Source organism: Macrosteles quadrilineatus, unplaced genomic scaffold (genome assembly GCF_028750875.1).
Source record: "Macrosteles quadrilineatus isolate MER2022 unplaced genomic scaffold, UCM_ALF_1.0 Scaffold_3__2_contigs__length_128488019, whole genome shotgun sequence".
In the NCBI taxonomy this organism is placed as follows: domain Eukaryota; kingdom Metazoa; phylum Arthropoda; class Insecta; order Hemiptera; family Cicadellidae; genus Macrosteles; species Macrosteles quadrilineatus.
This window is the reverse complement of record NW_026542596.1, coordinates 56,523,465-56,544,070: the sequence shown is the minus strand read 5'-3', so window position 1 is coordinate 56,544,070 and position 20,606 is coordinate 56,523,465. Positions and strand designations below refer to the sequence as shown.

The 20,606-nt window shown below is 32.6% G+C and overlaps 1 protein-coding gene across 3 annotated transcripts in view; it reads left to right on the top strand.

The window, feature by feature from the left end:
- The window catches only part of LOC128989779 (spondin-1-like), a 75,940-nt gene that overhangs the window by 15,631 nt on the left and 39,703 nt on the right, over positions 1-20,606 (top strand). For all 3 annotated transcript variants that reach the window (XM_054411823.1, XM_054411822.1, XM_054411824.1), the window contains exon 2: positions 14,691-14,887. In XM_054411823.1, the coding sequence (XP_054267798.1) occupies positions 14,698-14,887 (190 nt within the window). In that variant the 5' untranslated portion in view covers positions 14,691-14,697. The remainder of the gene's footprint in view (positions 1-14,690; positions 14,888-20,606) is intronic.

The following is a 20,606-nucleotide window of genomic DNA, read 5'->3' as shown; positions in this document are numbered from 1 at the left end:
GTTTTTTACCTAAATTACCTAAATTGCAGTCAGGGTTCAGAAAGAACCATAGTACCTGTACTGCGTTGACAAATCTCTTTAGTGATATGATTGATGCTAAAGATAAAGGTAGATACAGTTCACTGGTTATGCTTGACTACTCTAAGGCATTCGACTCAATGGATCATGACATGCTGATTGCTAAAATGCACTATTTTGGATTTAGCTATGAAATCACTACCTGGATTCGATCGTATCTCATCGACCGACTACAGGTTACTAGACTTGGAAACGAGACATCAGAACCCCTCGTCAAACAACGGGGTGTTCCTCAAGGCAGCTGCTTGGGCCCTGTTCTCTACACACTTTACACAGCTGACTTCCCTAACTGTGTAAAAAACTCTACGGCACATTTGTATGCAGACGATTCTCAGTTGCACTTGTCTTTTGAGCCTGTTTTCATGAAAGAAGCAATTGACAAACTCAACGCTGACCTGAAGAGTATCTCCAAGTGGTCATTTGCCAATGGGCTCAAACTGAACCCCGATAAGTGCACTGTCTTACATACAGCGCCTCTGGACAAAGTGCAGACCTTGAGAGATGATGGAGTGTCTGTCTGTCTCGACGGCCGGAGTCTGGTAGTGTGTGAGAAGGCAAAGACTCTTGGCGTCGTGATTGACAGATGCCTGAATTTCTCCGATCATGTCACCTTTGTTTCCCAGCGAGCCTTAGGGAGACTAAGAGGTTTGTATAGGTTCAGAGGCTTGTTGCCTGAGGCTGCAAAACTTCAGCTCGTGCAGTCACTAATACTGTCAGTATTTTACTACTGCTTCCCTGCATATGGCAATAGCATTTCTCGGGAAGACATGTATCGTTTGCAACGTCTGCAAAACTCCACAATCCGGTTCATTTTCTGTTTGAACAAATTTGATCATGTCTCTCCCTTTCGAGAAGTAGCTAGTCTGCTTCCCGTTGAAGCCATGTGCAGGTTGTTGACGTGCTGCATGACCCACCGAGTGTTGTCACTTTGTGAGCCCGACTATTTACGCGAGAGGCTTTCTCTTCGCGATGAGGTTTCCCAGCGAAGGACACGTCATGGTGGGAGGCTTCACCTCCCAAGAGTTTCTCTAGAGCTTGGGAGGAAGAGCTTCTCATATTTTGGTCCCTCGTTGTACAATGGTCTACCCGACGGCCTGAAGGTTGTTGCATCTAGCAAAACATTTAAAGAAAAACTTAAAGATATCTTTTTAAAAAAATTGTAATTATTGTCTAAGTGTATAACGACCACATTGATATGTTGAATTGTTTTGTAAAAAATTTCAAATTGTTATGTATAATTGATTATTGAATAAGATGTTTAGCATAGTGACGAAAGTTGTTCTGAAAAGCTGGTGTACCAGAGAAACGCTGAATAAAGACATTTTTATTTATTTATTTATTTATTTACTTTACATAAAATAAACATAGAGCAGAGTGCTTTTTATTATGCACGTAATCCGTGCAGCCTTCGCTTGAAAATAAGTTGGCAACACTTAAAGATATTAAGACTACGATCAGCTGGTGCAGCTTTTCCCATTTCGTTCATTGTTTGGATTTAACCTAACCTAAAAAACGTGTTGTATAGTGTTTGAAAGACTAATTATTTATATGCTTTATAGTAACTGTAGAAAAAATATAATGTATAACGCAAGTGCAAACTGCATTTGCTGCACTCGATAAATTTTTCATCCGGCAGTCTGGATAACTCGGCCATCACCTGGCTCAGAAAATTAGTGATTTTTTGATTCCGAGTAAAACATGGACTCAAGCCAGCTCAAGTCAAATCATTCGCAGCTCGTACCGAGGATTTGTTGTACTATATCTGATGACTTAATACTGATTTGTAATATAAATATAAATACAAAAGGCACTTAAACAGCTTAAAAATTTTATTGTTCTTATTTTTAACCCTAGTTCCCGATAACCCAGCATTTCACAAACTCGGCACCCTTCCAGTCCACATTGCGCTGAGTTTGCAGGACTCTTATTGTCTAGAAACGCTTCAATATATGGAAATAAAAGTAATAATTTTTCTATGAAACCTACAATTTGATATTCTATTTAATTTGAACCTCCCATTGCCTGTGATGCTTGCGGTTAACTTGGATTTAATTCCGCCTCATCTGTATAGAGGTACAAACTTCAACATAATAACCAAGTCTTGTTCACAAGTTTCACGTTTGTAACTTGTATCAAACTCTAAGAGATGGAGTTTATTGAGCCAACTTTATAATTATATTTAGCTTGCATTATCTGGCTCATTTATGACTCATACAGGTCAAAATTGTAGTAAGCCGAATTGGGAAGATTCAGTAAATAAATTCACACGTATTTATAGTATGTAGTAAATTAAAAACAGCTGAGCACCCTGAAATTAATATCTTTTCTATGAAGTGACATGTTTCATGTTTTATATAACCCAAAAGTGTGTTAATTAGTTTTCACCACAATATGATGTTTTCGGCTGTTTTACATACGTTAATTGGTAGTTAAAAGTTACGTTTTGCTGGCCATGCCAGTTGTCATCGTCATTTGGGGACCGAGCAGGTTTTTACATCCCTAGGGTTACAAAATCAGCTGTCCCCTAACTTTTTTTAAAACATGAATGCATATTAAAAACACAATCAGTATCCATAACATTGTAATCGAATTTGTTTATTGTATACGCTGCCTAGCAACTGTTTATTATTATTCTTCTGATTCCTCAAATTATTTTTTTACATAACCTTAAAGTTATAGTTGTGTTGACTATCAGTGTGCATTATTATTGTGACGAATAGTGGTAATAGGGTATAGTCTTGTGAAAAATGGCGTTCGTACCACGGACTGGTTTTACAACTCTCGATAGTTTTAAGTTCTCGACTTCTTCGGCAAATAGGTTTCATTTTGGCCATTTCATTCATTTCGAATTCATTTTCGGCCAAAGGTACGAAATATACTATTGTGAAAAACATGTTTGTTCGGTAATGGTGATTCTCAAACAACTTCACTGTTTGTAGTTAAGGTATGTATGTTCAATTCAAAGATAATTCTTCTCGCCGAGAAGATCCATTAAAAAAAATATATGTGACCATCCATCAAATGGTGGATTCCTAACCACCGATTCATGACGTCACATAGCATTACTCGGAAGGATATGAAGGATATAAATGGTTAGGTTGATTCGATTTACAGTTACGTACGTTTAACGTCGCATGATCACCGGGAGGTTATAATTTAAATTGATTGTTGAATGGCGGGATTTTAATTCAAGTCCTCAGGGCAGGAACCTTCCGCTTCAATCACCAGATCCTAGCTATTTTTATAGCAGGTATTTTACATGAAATGATACAATATCGCTACACTGATTGTTTATTGTATCATATTGTAAACATATTAAAGATGTAGAGTGAATGTAGGGAAATACTATACATACAATTGCATGGTTAACACGATTACATGAAATAAATAACACAATTTACGGAAAGTAAATAAAAGAAACGTCTTATAACACTTAAAACATATATTTACGCTTATACTGTTACTCACAAGACGGTAAATATACAAAACAGATGGTAAGTGGTCGCACCACTGTACATCTGTCACATCTGGTCGAAACCACTTACCATCTGTTTTGTATATTTACCGTCTTGTGAGTAACAGTATAAGCGTAAATATATGTTTTAAGTGTTATAAGACTTTTCTTTTATTTACTTTCCGTAAATTTAATAACACGTACAATGCTGTTCAAGAAGTTATTTAGTAACACAATTGACTATATATTTAAATTGAATGAATAGTGTAGTAATAAATAGAAAGGATAAAGCGAAAGTGATTTATTCATTCATTCATTATACATTCAGCTACCAAGAAGGGCCATATTCCAGAGTCGATCGCGGGGCGTACATTCCAAATATAAACTGCCAAAACTGGTATCCGCATCCCGTCAGGTCCACATGTCGTTTAAATTGGTTGTGTTCGTTTACTAATTTTTAGCCACAAATGTTGTAAAAAACATACGAGATTGTCTGGGTAGCCAATTGGTTATAGTTGTCACCTTCAAATCTGAAGGTCGTTGGTTCGAATCCAAGCGATATCGTTTTAGACCCAGGTGTTATTTGTTATTGGGCTATGAATTAATGATGCTACCTAACAAAAAGGTTGACGTTAGATAGGAACAATACCAGGGTTTGGACCGTTCCCTTACAAAAAAAGTTAAAATGTTGCTTCTGGTAACAACAAACCAAACTCAAACAACAACAAAAGCAATAACAGTAACCATAAATGAAAAACAGCACAATCATGAATTGAAAAATATCCAATAATTGGTAGTGGTGAGAGTTCTAATTTTATACAAGCATAGTTAATTATCATGAAATAAAGATGTATATTTTTTGCTTGATAGGTAAAAATGCAACCTAAAGTGGGCTGTGAATTACGGGCTTATACAACACAATACAACATGACTAAAAGCAAATAGCCTTTAGCAATATTTGAACTCAAATCTCCGTGACAGTAACCTCACGAAATGGTCCCTTAACCGATCCCTTAGTGAAAGTATTTCTTTATAGTATAAATAAGGTCCTCCTTTTCTACAAATCTAATCCAATTTTCCTATCTAGTAACGTGGATCTCTTGACTAACCGGCACTGAATTTATCACGAAGATTAAAGCAAATTTTAATTGGTAGGATTCGAACCCGGGATCTCTTTACAGATATTATTTGTATGTTACATACAATTATTTGTATTACAGATATTATTTGTAATATGCATTGTATTACGATAAAAGAAATCTTATATAAATAACATTTGCTACACTTTGTGTATTCGATCAACTGTATCACTAACTGCACTCCAGTAGTTTCCCCTTCCAGAAAATACGATTTTCTCCAGTCTTACAGCATTTTGATCTTTTGTAACGTCAAACCCTTTGACGATGAAAGCAGTTGAAAAGGTAGTTCAGTTCTAATATCATACAGGTTTGTTACAAAAGAAATCCTGGAAGGTCAAATGTTGTCAATAATCTCCATAGTCACGCTATCCTTTTAAAACAATATCTTTAACATATTAATTTAACCATGAAGTATATGAAGTTGTGATTAAACAGATACTAGTAGTAAATTGTAACCTACTATAGCTCTGCGTTTTGATTAACTCTTCACGTAAAATTTTCTTCGAAGTGAGCTGCCTCATTTAACACTGTATTTAATGATATTTTACAAGTACATAGCTAAGATAACTCCTCAAATTCAATAACCCACTTTGCCAAAAGGTACCTTGTATCTTCCAAAGGTAACATAGCTCCTTTATTAATAATACGTAATTAATAATCTCGTCAGCCGTACGAAAGGCGTGTTTGCCTTTCTGTGGATTGCCGAAATAACAGTTACATTTTTAATACTTCTTGTAACGTTTTAACAAAATCATTTTTTCTTGCAATAATTGTACATTATTTTATTTTTGATTTCTTTGATGGTAATTTAGTTTGTTGTGCCTTACTTATTACATAATATGCATCGATGGTGTAAAAAACCTTTTAATAATCAGAGATCATTAGGCTAGCAAACTTAGAAACAAGATTTTAGCCTATAACAAAGTATAGGACAACGCAGCAAAAATAATTCAAAAGTTTATAGTGCGCTTTTCTATAAACGGTTACAATATCCATATAAAAGCTGCATTATCTTCCGGTAATGCATAATACTATAATATATAGAGTGTAATTCGTATATACTTTAAATTAAATTACACAAATATACTTCACTAGATTTTAAATTAAAAATTCTAGAAAGTATTTGATCAAGAGAGATGAAGTTAAAGTGGTGTGGTCGGGGTCTAGACAAACAGGGAATGGCAGAAAATAAACACTTGGACAAATATCGTTCTTCTCCCTCGAAGTAAAAACTCCACTCATGAAAGTGTCAAAGAAACTCCTTCTTTGCGAGTAAAAATGTTTATTGTAGAATTTCCTATTATCTGGATACGATGATAAAGATTTATAAGTAAAATGAGATTTGATAAATCCATTTTGTAGATACGCGGAAATAAAGGTAATTGACTTTTACATTTTTTAGATTAATTTCAGTGTGTATGTAATTTTGTCAAACTTGTGCAATAGTGAAAAATGTAAACTATATATATTTAACTTGAAACCTGAAACAAATAAACATTTAAACCGACATTTGTTAATTTTGTTAGAGTTTTATATGAAGTTTCAAATGCATAAAGTATAAGGTTCAAACACTATTAATTTAGAACACAACAAAAATAATAAAAAATGCAAAAATCAGAAGATTGAATTACATGGTGATAATTTTTTAATACAAACTATAGATAATGTACAAAATTCAGCTATTTATTTCGTCGAATGGTATATAAGCAGGTATCTTATAAAAATTCTATTCCAAAAGTATTGGCACTGACTTTATGTTCATATTATTTTAAGGCTGTTCTGAAGTGTGTTTAATTGACGATTCTGATTGTTTACAAACGTAGATTTCTTCATTTCTTCTTTTTCTCTTCTTGTATTTTTTATCCTTATTTTACGGTTTAAACTTTACTAATTAGTCTTATAAGAGGACAAGTACCTGGAACCGAGCCATGGATCAGTATAGTTTATTTCCATTGTACCCTTATATCTAGTAAGCTTCAGTGTAATCTTTGCTCAATAGTAACATCTTATGTTTTTCCTTTGTACTGTATTTTGTAATTTGCTAATATACTGTGCATGGCTTAAACACATGTTAAAAGTCTTAGGCTTACTTTTTCCTTGTTATTTTATTTAATCAACATAGTTACTTGGCAACCCAAAAGGCCAATGTTAAAATTGACTTTAAATTTTATTTTTACAGAATATTTTTTTTCTTTGGTAGTTATAACTGCAGTAAACACGTTTGTAGGCCAAGTATAAAGTATTTACAACATTTTAAGGCAATCGTCGGAGCCGTTTTCGAGATCATTTTGAAGAAATACATACATACATACAAAAATACAAATATTGTTAATGTAAGAGTATGTTAGGTTTGATAGGAAATAGTTATTTGTGCAACTAGTGAGAAAAGTAAGCAATTGACTCACTCGAGAGAAATCCTTACTCACGAGCCGTAGGCGAGTGAGGAATGGTTTCTCGAGTGAGGCAATTGTAATTGAACTCGAGTTGCACATTATACTTTTCCTACAGTTACCATAAAACAAATAAATTGGTGAAGAAACATAACCTATTTTTACACAGAAGTGAACTTTTAATATAACATTTAATGTGAAGTGACAAATACAACAGTACAACAGCTGACCAGCTGATTTACAGCCAGTGCTGCCAACGTATTTCGCGCGCATACGACGTTGCCTGCATGCATGTTACGCGCTCACTATTTCGTGCCTTCACGCTGCAAATCTGGAGTGAGACAAAGTAATTACAGTGAGACAATGTTAACATTGTCTCACTGATGAGCGAATTGGCCACTTTCCTTTCTCAAATCAGTGAGAGAACATGCACATTGTTAGGTAACTGTAGGAAAAATATATAGCCTTATGTGGTTTAATTAAAAATAAATAAATAGTAAATATCAAACGCTCTATACATGATAGAATCATACCCTAAGGCTTTAATCAAACCACAAGGATGACAGATATGTTTGTTAAATCTGTGGTAGATAACTAGGTTAACAAGTTTTTATAATCACAGATAAGGTTGAAATATTCATCTTGTAATATAAATTGAAAATCTACCAACACTAAAGTTGTTTTGAGTTAATCAGCATGTAATATTTCCAAGCTTTTACGCCACTTCTATCGCATTATACATCCTTTTATGTTAAAGAGTAAAATTAACTTCTCTCTGGCAATATAACAGTGACACTTCAAAGGCAAGGGGAAGATTACACCTAAGAAAGCATTCTTGATGTTTAAAGGTTTCCCCCCATCCCTGGCACCGTGGGGATTCGCTGACAAATACGCCCTCGCTTAACCTTATTGAGCTGGCGACGTGATGTAATTGACTTTCAAAATATTAAATATTACTACACATTAACACTATATTATTATTAAAAACCTGTTTAGGTAACTTTCAAAAATATATAAGAACCTTGGAATTTTACGGCGTGCATTTTAAGTGAGTGCTTGAAAAATTAGATTACAGCTTTATTTGTGACTGAGATCTGCTGATTATATATACAGGGTGATTGGTACTCAGTGTGACAAAAGTTTTTCGGTGTACAAAGTAAATGAAGTGTGATGATGCATATAAGAGGTCCCAAGTCTAAAAATTGGCTTCCCAAAGAAGTATAATACAGTGGTTTCTCAACTACCTGTAAAAGTATTTGAGTAGATAATGTCATTCATGTGTTCTACATTAAATTTTGAATAAGAATAATAGAAAATGACGGAGTTGCGGTAGTAAAAAATCCTTTGTAAATAGACTCAAAGATGAAAATTAAGGTGTTTGAAAAAAAAATGGTCTTTAACCACTTTTCTACACCCTCTATACAGGAATGTGGCAAAATATGTTTGAAACTGCGACATTCTATAAGCTTTCCAACTATATGCTCAACTATCGGGATTTGGGTCGGCTATGGACGCTTTGGTGGTTTGAAGACTACTAAACATGGTGTCTTTAACATTTAAAACGTAGCAAGTCGGCATGTAATAAGCAAAACTTGTATTTTGCTTTCAGTTTAAACATCAAAGAATGTTTCATGCTTTCTATTATTCAAACCATTAAAACAAATAAAATTATATCTTAACTTTTTTAAACATCTTTGCCACCAAGACTGATATTCGAATATATAATAGGTTACGTACCTTGGTCCTTAAATAAGTCTAAAGACGGACCAAGGTACGTAACCTATTACAAATTATATCTAAACCTCAATAGTGTAGCATATGGTTGGAAAGCTTATAGAATGGACAGGTTGTAAATAAAGTCCTGCACGGGTTTTTTAGATTAGCTTGGAAAATCGCTAAAGCTTTGATAATAATTATTTAATGGAGTAGGAAGTTCGATGGACTATTATCGGTTGAGTAAGTTAAGCTTTCGCAACTTTGGTATCTCAAGTTATGACAAGACTCGGACAGTAGGCCAAAGTTTTAATAGGATTATAAGGGCTGATTACTTAATTAATTTAGTGGGTTGTTAAAAGGCACACATGTTAATAAAAATTAAACTGCTCATAACAATAGACAACTGAGTTATGATATCAAACCAATGAAGTGCCTTTATGATATAGCCTAAATTACAATCCAAGGTGACTGCGAAAACAGTGTGAAAAAAGAGGCCAATCTCGAACCTGAAGTCCGTCATATGAGGTAAAAATGTTACTTTTCAGGTACTATGTTCTGTAAACATACTATAAAGCACTGCAAAACCATAAAACATGTTCGTTAAAAAATTAAATCGGCATAATTTGGTCCTTCGGTAATTAAACTTTGTGTAAAAGTGAGTAAATACGTCTTTTGATACAAATTAATGGCCACTTCCAATATCGTATAATAGAAGTGTAAACAATATGTTCTGAATCGTGAATAAATATTTTAGGGAAACTAGAATTAAAACTATTTAAATGTAATTTGTGAATTACAAATTGACAGTAAACGCTTGTAGCCTGTTAAGAGTTTTGTAATTTTGGCCTGCCTCACTTAAAAGGCGAGGGTTAAATTTTCTCAGGAAGAGTTATTGGTCTTGGTGGATAGTTCTTTCTCCTCCTTATTCTTCTCAGAAATGTTATAAACGGGAACTCACTAGTAAAGTTTTTTAGTTTTGGTTAGAAATAAGTAATTTAATACGACTTTTGACTGACGAAGTGAAGATCTTTATTTTAAAGGAAGTTCCCTTCATCTGCAAAACCAGTGGTTTTCTATATACCAAAATTTTCTGCTTATGGTGTTATCTGAACCACTGGGACTAAATATAGCCTACACCACTTACTATATCCATATTCACTAGGAAAATAATGTGGGTCATGCAGAATAACTAAGCCCATTTGAAAATGATACTAAAATTGTGAGTTTAAATAAGTTTGTTTTTTAATCATTTCCTAAAAACAAAATAATATAATTAACAAACTTTAGAACATTGTACACCCACTATGAACACACGTTGAATGTTGAAATACCTAAATAAGAATATGGTACAATCAACTACAATAATCAACACTAAGTCATAAATAACCAATTAAACTAAAAAAATAAGTACAATTATTTAAACCTCAATTATCAGCCATGGATTGAATTAGCTACAAATCTCTGTATGTGTTCCATTAAATGTACATTATGCAATTAGTGGGTACACTCTTTTCATTACTGTATTATGAAATATATTTGCCTGTGTGTTAAGGTTATCGACTGCATATAGTTATGCAGCGTTATCAAACACTTTAAACAACTTGGATCCAATTGAATTTGTACCTTTAAAGAAAGTATTACTAAAATCCATAAATAACGATTTTGTGATTAATAATTATTAAGTGTAATTTATTCACGTTCTTCAACCAAAGACAATTACTATGTTTAGGTTGTAACTAAACGATTTAAAGTTTTTTAGATATATCCTACTTCAATTAAAATTTAATTTTGAAAATATTTGATGTCAAAATCAAACATTCACCGTGTGTTTCAATGATACCCCAAACGGTTGACTGTCCTATTACCACTATAAAATTTATTGTAAAAATGTTACTAATAATAAGCAGAAACATACAATATAAATTACTGAAATTTTACGGAAAACCCTGTATAAATTGGTCCACCAATAGGTCTATTATTTGGTTCCATTTTTCATTCACATAAAATAACGTATATTGTTTAATAAAAAAAATACAGTTTTAGTATTTTGCAACAAACTATTTCATATTTTTCTCCATTTTTGTACTGCACTAGACCTGATAGATAAATTAAGGTGTGAATACTTTTTTGTTATTTTTTAAGAAAAGTGACAAAAATAAATTTTAAGTATGTTTTGTTAAAAGGGTTTCTGTAAAAAGCTATATATTTATTTTAGACATAACGTCGAGCAAAGGGGCAACATATTTAAATGTGATGGATGCAAGGTTAAAGAAGATATTAAAGTCGGTCTCTTTTGTGGTACATGGCCATACTGCAAATAACGGGCTTCAAAAAGAAATATTCCAGCTTTTCTTTTACATTCTGCAATTTAGAGCGAGCTTACGTTAGCTTTGGCTTTGCAAACTCATATACTTTTTATTGACTTTGTGGATAATATGCTCTAGATTAAACTATGGTTTTCTATTAATCATTGTTCCGTTACGTTAATGCTTATCTGATGAACGATCTGACTCGACAACCTTAGTTTGTAACTAAATAGAGCAAATCCTAATAAAATAGTAAAATGGGGAAATTATACTATTATACTCATGTGGGTTAAACATTGAGTTATACATTTGTCAAGTCTTATGGTTACTTTCAATCTGCTCAACTCCATAACATTACTACCAAAGACAGATTTTAAACTTCATTAACAGCGCGTACTTAATTAAGCTTGGATAGAATCAGAGCGAGTCGCTTATCATTTGGTCAAGGCCAGGTCAATATGGTCGATTCTAAACAGAAATAATTCTTATGATGTTGATAAATCATTGAAATATCACTTGGTAAAAATTGATAACAGTTTAAAATACCCCCACCGCAGCAAACCTGCAGATTAAGCAAATTTCCATTTGCCTGATTGGATTTATACTAAAATATCACCTTAAAAATATCACATTTATTTATTTCCTATTTAAATTGAATTGGTTTAACGAGTAATTAGGTTTGCTGCAACAGGGGAGGTTTGGTGGGTGAAATGTTAATAGTTAAGTATGAAATACATTGATCATACATTGATTGATACATTGATCAAAATATGTTCATAAACAAGCAAATTAAAACAGTTTACTTATCCTCTATAAGAATAACATGGGGATTTTTAATTTACAATATTTTGGAATTTTCTCCGTAACCATAAGGCACATGATAACACTTCAGTATACTAAATTATTTGCTTTTTTAAGCTCTACAAAATAGTTTTGAAATAAATTGCAAAATTGTATGTTTTTAGCGTCAAAATGGGAAAAACCAATTTCTACCCAATAAAACCCCCCATAAACCCCCGTTTCCATTATCCAATCATGCTGGTTAGCGGACTCGTTTAAATGAACGTAGTTTTACAAGTTTATACCAAATTTCATCATAATTAGATAATTTTGGCTTGAGTTATCGTGGTTAACGGACACGTATATAAATATATATACAATATATGAATTCAAACGGATGGTGTTTTTGGCGTCTAGGGACCTCAACACGAAAAAATAAATCAGTCCCGGGTCCAGGTGTTACCCTGAGTACTACGGTGATAGCTTATTCCCTATATGGGAAATTCGCTCAAAGTAAGGATGTAAATTTGCTAAGAATAGAATAACAAATTTATTTCATAATTAATTCTTTAACCACAAAATTACACTACACAAATAACGATTTAATTTGAAAAAGTTGTTATGTTATACATTTTTTTAAATATGAAGCTCGTTTTTATTTGTGTTTCAAAATAATTACGTTTTAGTGAACTAGTAAACTTAAAGTTTTCTTTTTGGATAATTTGTGAATTTTGAGTTTCACCCATTTGTTTTAGTCCTATTACGTACTCAGCATAGAGAAACATGCGTTAACATAACTTTGTGTTAAGGATGGTCTATAAGGCATATGATTAATTAGTATGTCTATTTATCATTCTAGCTCTAATGTAAGAGGGGTGAACATCTTTGATAATAATACTTTTTATTGAAGTCGTTGTAGTTCTTAGAAAAGACTTTTTTTGTTGTCTTAATATGTAAATAATATTACTTGGTCCTTTTTTAACGCATAAAAAACGAAACCAAACAACAACAAAGAGTTGGGATTTCATATCAATGTTACAATTCCCAAGGTTAACAATTTTATATATTGGTTTGTTGTTGTTATTTTTAATACTAAAGGATTTGTTTGCATGGACAGCAAACAATTAAATCCATAATGCAAGCTTTTAATACCTAAAAAACATAACAAAATCTCTAGGATTTTATGTGATTGATTCTAGTTAATTTCTGTCTTGGATTAACCGAGGTATTTCGTATTTACTTGTTCTTATATGAGAAGATGGTGGAGTTATTCGTAATGTATGCTTAAAGATAGTAGCATTATAGTAGTATACAAATTTGACTCCCAAAATATTCTATAAAAATAATGTAGAATAAACAATTTCACATTTTTTCAATTAATAGTCATTTTAGTAAACTAACGAGGTTCAATAAAATGTTAACGTCTCACTTAAATAAGAGTGAATGAATAATAAAATAATAAAATAAAATAAAATAAATAATAAGCTAATGCAGATAAAAGGAACCTAGTTTTGATCATATAATTTCAATGAATTAAAACGACAATAACATTTCAACTTGTTAGAAGGTTAAATTAGAATCATCCTCTTACTACACACACACACAATTAAACTAATAAGAAATGAATATTTCACATTCTTTCAACAATATTTTTTAATATAAGAAACACCAATCTGTAAACCCGAGGATAAAATCTCAACTACAGTTTCATTTTAGGGCGATGACCTGCAAGACTGTATTATAGACTGTTCACGGACAATTTCCCTTGCCTCCAAGCTTGGTCTTTCACCTTAAACTGCTGCTGTCATTTACTCACCCCATATCACACTTTATGACAAGTCGTTTAAAAAATGATCCAACATGAGGCTAATGCTTAATGCAACATAAGGATGAGGGCTAAGATTACAAAAGTAAAAAGATGTTTTTTGTTTGTTAAATAATGAAACATCACTTGCCATAAACTACTGATTTGTTCTATGAGATAGTGTAACTCACATGGGTGGGAGGAGGGGGGGGGGTTGAATGCAGTGATAAGTTATTGTAGGGAATGGTCTAAAAAAGCAATGTCTAGTTTACAAGCACAAGGTGCTCCAATGGTTTCTTGTATTTGAATTGTGCAAATTCAACCCTATAATAGCTCTAACACCAAAGTGTTGGCTTACCAGGGGAAATAATAATGAAAACAAGGAAAAACTAAACCAAACCATTGAAAATCATACAAAGATCCTATGTGTTAATGACTTGTTTAAACTACATATTAATAGTGTTTAGTGTTTACTAGTCAAACAGTAGGTTGTGTAACTTGTTACAGTGAAATTAATTTTTATATGTTTTATCGTTAGGGTAATTCAGTAGGGAAATTAATTTTTAATGTTACAATCGAATAAGAGCCAATAAATGCACCTCACCAAGTTTTGAACCTAGTTTAATCTGGTAATTGAATTTTATGTTATGGTATCTTGTATTGTACTGCAACGACATCATAATGAAGCTACGAAGCTACGATGTTCAGGAGTTAATAGACCTTCATTTGTTAGATAATTTTATATTACATGTTATTTCCTATTATTTGCCTACATTTTGTAAGAATATTGAGAGAACCCAGTACAATAAGATGATTTTTAACTCATATTTTTTTACTGTCTTCTCTCACGGTATTTACAAAGAAGGCAGACCGAAAGCATTTTAGGAAATGGTGTCCAAACCCTAATTTGAGCTATACTGAGCTCACGGGTGCCCGGCATTACTGTGAAGAAATTGAGTTATGTTTAAATATATTTGAACCTCCACTGCACGAAACTGAGTTAACTTTTACTGCTTGTTTCAGGCACATTATGCTAGGAGGTACTGCCACCAGCCCCTGGGTGATTCTTCTTCTCCTCCTCTTGACCACTTCCTCCCTGGGCCATCGCTGTGATCGCACCCCCGAGGGTCATGTCTCCCCCAAGATACCGGCGGACAACCGCTTCCAGCTCAAGATCAGCGGCTCACCGGACAAATACGTACCAGGCGAGGGCTACACCAGTGAGTAACCAGTTTGTCTCTGAAATGTTAGTTGAATTGTTTAACAACATACAGTGCATATAAAAAAAAACCTTCATGTTAATTATTAGGTAAAATATACCGGTACTTTGGTATTAGACCGACCACACCGATAAATCGACTTCGAAATAAGATTTTGAAAAGTTTAAAAAACAAAATCTTCGTAACCTAAAACATAGTCCACCCTGGTTAGGTTAGGTTTTAATTATTAGGCGTGGTTGATATAATACCAAAATACCAAGGAAACAAATTAAGTTTTCCCTGATAAAAATCTATGAGAGTGTTGTTCGCAAAGAGAGATGATGTGTGCTGAAGTTTTGAATAAAACGTCAAGAATTAAAGCTTAGATAATGGTAATTGTAAAAAATACAATATAATGTAATTTTTAGTATGATCTATTTGAAAATCATTTTTGGTCATAAATGGTCAAGTTTTTAAAACATACAGAACAGAATAGTGTCAAATAGAATAATGTACTGTTAAGTGCTCCAAGTCGAAAATACAAGCTGATGACCTTTAGTTTTGGTTGAATTTTGTAAAGACAAAGTGCTGTTGAACTTTTGGAATACAATAAAATGAGCTTTGAGTAAGCTACAATGAAATACATGTTAATATATCATGTTTGAGCTATACTTTCATTGAAATTTCAAAACAATGATTTTTAGCTGACGCCCTAAAAGATCCTAAACAACGGATCAAATACAACTTCAACAAGTATATAACCACAAAGATAAAATTATTAGAAGCTTATCTTGGTATTTCCTAATTAAAAAAGAGAAAAGAGGAGAAAAATCAATAACCAATCATGGTTTTGTAATTGCGCAAAGATGTGTTTTAACGGCTTTCGGCTGGGTTTGACAGATTTGATAACCAAAGGAAATACATCAAAGTAAAGAAACTACATACTTTTAAGCTTTTAATCCCCTTATTACGTCATAACTAACTGAGCATAACTGCATATTACAAACGTTAAAAAGACTTTGTAGAATTATGTTGTATATATAGTATTTTTAAATTTATTGGGATTTTAGCTGAAATATATGGATGATTGTTTAAGTTAAAGTGTTTTTTCCGCTGAGCCACTCCTACAATGGAAACTAACCTAGATTTAAAGTGCTACCTTTCGTTTAAGAGATAAGTGGACATAAAATAGGTGTAACACAGAGAGTTAGCTAAGTGTGGGTTTTGAGTCACTAGAAAATATTATAACATAGTAATTTTTTGAAGTTTTTGAACACTGAAGCTCGAAACAGAAGCCCAGAGCTTAACTAGACCAGATGCCTACAAATATCAAGCAATACAATTAACTGATTGATCAATATAATTTTGTAATGCAATAACAGGGAAGAAACTGTAAGTAACAATCTAGGTTATGCAACGTATTATACGCTATCTGCACCAATAATGATCAACGTATTAAAGTTCATTAGTTATTACTTGGAGGAGAGTGCAGTATTGCTGTTGCTTCAAATATTTTTTTCTATGTGGTTTTTAGAAGCTTTTTGGGAAGAAATTATTTTCAGAAATGCTACCTTCAGAAATTCAGGGTTTGGCAAGGTTCAGGTTTTGTCCGGTGCATGTTTCAGTTTTTCGCCAAAAACTTGTGTTTCTGCTAGCAGTCAATAACCACAGCGCTGTTTCCATGATATTGGAAGTTCAGTGTTTCAATTCCTAACCTCAAATATTCACAGTTTTTGCATTAAATGAAAAATGCTGTCGTCTGAACAAATGAAATTTTATTTTCGGTACTCTATAATTATTACTTTGAGGGTCTCCTTGATAAAAAAAATACAAGACGAAATTGATAATCTGTTAAGGATGTCGTTTCTTTAATATGGTATGATTTCCTTCAGTACAAATCTTGAATGATCTTATATTGTTTGTATTTTATACCGATAAAGCTTCAATTGCCTTTGGGAAAATACAATTTTAAAAAATTAATTAACTTTAAAACCACATTCAAAAGATTTATTTCATGATTATGAGTTCCACATAGTAAAAGACTTGTGTATGTAATATTGTAATGTTTTGTTATTTAATAGGTCTAGTATGACAAATGTAGGTACAGTAATGTTTGACGGTATGCTGTATTTTATTTATAACCCAAGGTGCAATAAGTGAGGATTTACAAATTTTAAAAATGCAGTTTCTTTTTGAACCACCTGCAATATGTCATGATCATACCGTAGACTAACCAACACAAGGAGCATGTTTTATCTATGATAATACGTATTAATCATTGCGTTTGAGTCCAATATATAAATTCCTCCTTATAATGAGTCTGGCTTAATCTAAAATTTTATCTAAAACCTACAGTTCTATGAGTACTTAGAATTCACATTAAAACATCCAAATCTTAAATTATAACTGTCCTAAAACTTTGGGAGCGAGCTGGTGTAGTGGTTAGAGCGCGGAACTTCAGTCCCTGAGGCCCGGGCTCAAATCCCGTCAAGTCACCAATGGATTTTATCTAAGTGATAACGCAGTAACCCCTAGGTCTAGCATAAAGTAATGTGAAAAACAATTCCGGGCCATTGCCTATCGTCCTAGGACATGAAAAAAACTAATACTATTAACTAAACTATATTCAATCCCTGTGTTAAACAAGTCATCAGTTTTAGATCAAAATAAATGTAGTTACAATTAAGCCACCGACGGATTGCGCTGATATAAATTACTGATTTCTTTCAAAATATGCAGACGTTTTATCAAAGTTAAAACTAGGTAGGACGATTTATTGTAAAATATAGCATATTTTATGTCACGCTAACTATCTCATCAACGAAAAAAGTCGAAAATAGAATTTTGTACGCCATAGCAATCTGTTTCTGGTTCACAGAACTATGTTGCAAAAATTTAGCAACAGCTGGTCCATATAAATTGGATGTCTAGTCTACTTCAGTATCTAAAATGCAATGCCTCAACTTAATCATGAGGATGTACTTTTGAATCAATGTAATATATGATTTATTTAAGATTATTTATTTCAGTGTAATAAAATTGAGAACTTATATTCCAATAATCGTCAGCAAAGTAGTCTATAACCATGGTTTGTGGTGTATGCACAATTTAACACAAATACTTAATTTTAATCGTAACGATTTTAAAACCAGCATTTTGTTTAACTATATCTGTTGCAAGACATGTTTGTAGTAATGAGAGTATTGAACAATAAATTCGAATCAGCTCTCTGTGCTTCTATAATTTGTTTAGCTACAAACTAAGAGCTTCCTCCCGTACAACGGAAGTCATGGTTTCCTGTTTCCACATAGATTTATTTTATCAGATTAATCGTTCTTCCGGCTAGAAATGATTAAATACAGTTTCAAACAATAAACTACCAAACTTAACAAAACTAATGTTGTTTGTGACCGGATTGCATAAAAGTTGTTAATAGGATTTTATATTGCAGTTACTGTAAACATTTTCTTATAAAAAGTAGTTTTTCCTACAGTCATCCGTCAAAGTGGGCTTCCTTGCATAGATTATAGTACAGAAAGCCTTACTTTGGCTCACGGTTTTTACTTTGGCGCACACCATTATTCCAAATAAACAACACAAAACAACATGTTTTTATTATTTACGTAATGTACGCTTGGAAATAAGTCGGCAACACTTAAAGATATTGCGACTACGTTGACGATCAGTCGTTTGGTTGCAGCGTTTCCCAGATTTCGTTCAATGTTTGGATTTAACCTAAACTACAAACGTGTTGTACAGTGTTTAAAAGACTAATTATTTAATGTAATGTAAAGTAACTGTAGGAAAAAATGTAATATGTAACACGAGTGTAATCTGCCTTTGCTGCACTCGAGAAACTTTAATGTCGTGATGTAAACATTTCTCTCGTGTGCAGAAAAGTTCCACTTCGCCCACTAGTTACACAAATAACTATTCTCTGTTTCAACCTTATCCGTAATCACCTGTATATGTAAGTGGGTGTGTTTCTAGTTTTTTCTGGTTAGCGCCTTGGACTTTGCTAAATGGCTGGATTAGATATCGTCATATCCACATAAAATCTGAGGTGATCAAAAATCTTTGCTCTGCAATTCCTTAATTTTACAAATTACGAAAATACCACTGATGTGGAAACTTGAAAGTTACTTTTGAAAAGCACTAGCCTACAAGGTACACTCTTTAAAACACCCATTAATCTGATGATTGCGCTTAAGTTTAAGTGGTTTTCCTGGATAATTATAAGTTTACTGATTTTGCATGGTTTTTATTACTTATACAAAATAACAAAACTCAACAACCAACCAGTGGTGGTAAACCCAACATTTTAGGCTATTAAAAAATTAATTATAAATAATGAATTATACATTAACCCTTTCAAATCAAATAACAGTTCCTTTATTGCCAGTTAACATATATACATGCATGACTTGCGTCACAATTTAGAAATAAAATACATAGGCTAATAAGCAATTACATAGATACACACTATAACAGAAAAACACATTATGTCAAAAAACAACATATTTATGCTGAGTTGTAGTTTACATAATCTTTTACGCTATAAAAACTATGTCCTAAAAGAAATAATTTAACTTTCGTTTTAAATCCCTAATATCACTAACCGACTTTAGTTTGTCAGGCATTGAGTTTGCATATTGTCCATCCCTACTATTTTTGCTTGAACAAGTAAAAAAGTCTTATAGTAAAAATGAAACAACTACTGTAGAATATTACCAAGGAAATAATTATGCCAAATCATTTATTAGAAATTAATGTAAATTATAACAGGCCTCAAATAGTTATTATACAAGTAATATTTTGTCATTTTGCCTTTAAAAATTTAAGAAAGGTATTGTAGTAAACATCAAGTAAAATCTTTCAATTCTTAGCTTAAACGAGATACTTGCTTAGAGTTTACATCGTTACTAACAAGATAATATAACAGATTAGTAAATTAGAGTATTGCAGTCAAATAGCAAACCTCTCACTTTAAAAAGATGACACAGAGCAAGAGCTTACTTTAATCCGATCAAATAAGAGGAGATGTCTTTCCTGGGATGTGACTTTTTGAGACAAATCGAGTAAACCTGAGCTTTGACAGTTGTTACACATTAACTATATATAATATATATAGTTTGGGAAATTATTGTTACTTTATCACTAAAATGTAATCCAACGGTATTGACGTGTTCACTGTTCATGTTGATTATTGTACGGGGTTGTTAAGCCGGGCACGTCTGGCCTTCCAATACAACAGTAATAACATCGTCCGTGCGGTCAAAGCTCGTCTGATGATTCATTTGGCCGCCGACTGATTGATTTTGAGACTGATTGCCAGCCTGTTTCTACCAAGCGGCTACAAACTGATTCCCTAGATTCATATAATACATTTCGACACTCCACTACATAAAAAATTATAATGGTCTAGGAGAGTAAAAAATAATTGTACTCAATTGAACAGATTTTACATAACACCAAACAAAGATAGAATATAAAATTTTACCCTGACTGAGAAATTATTTAATTGGTTCACACTTATGTCAATTAATAAATAAATCAATTAATAATAGCTCAATTAATAAATAACAAAATTAATATTTGTATATAAAACATAGACGTTTACTGTAATGTATAATGGCTAAATAAACGATTTGAGTTTGAAATTTAAAAATAATGTAAACTGCATCAGCAATCTGAAACATGCTTTCTACCACCAGCTTGTCAACAACCTACTATTCATAGG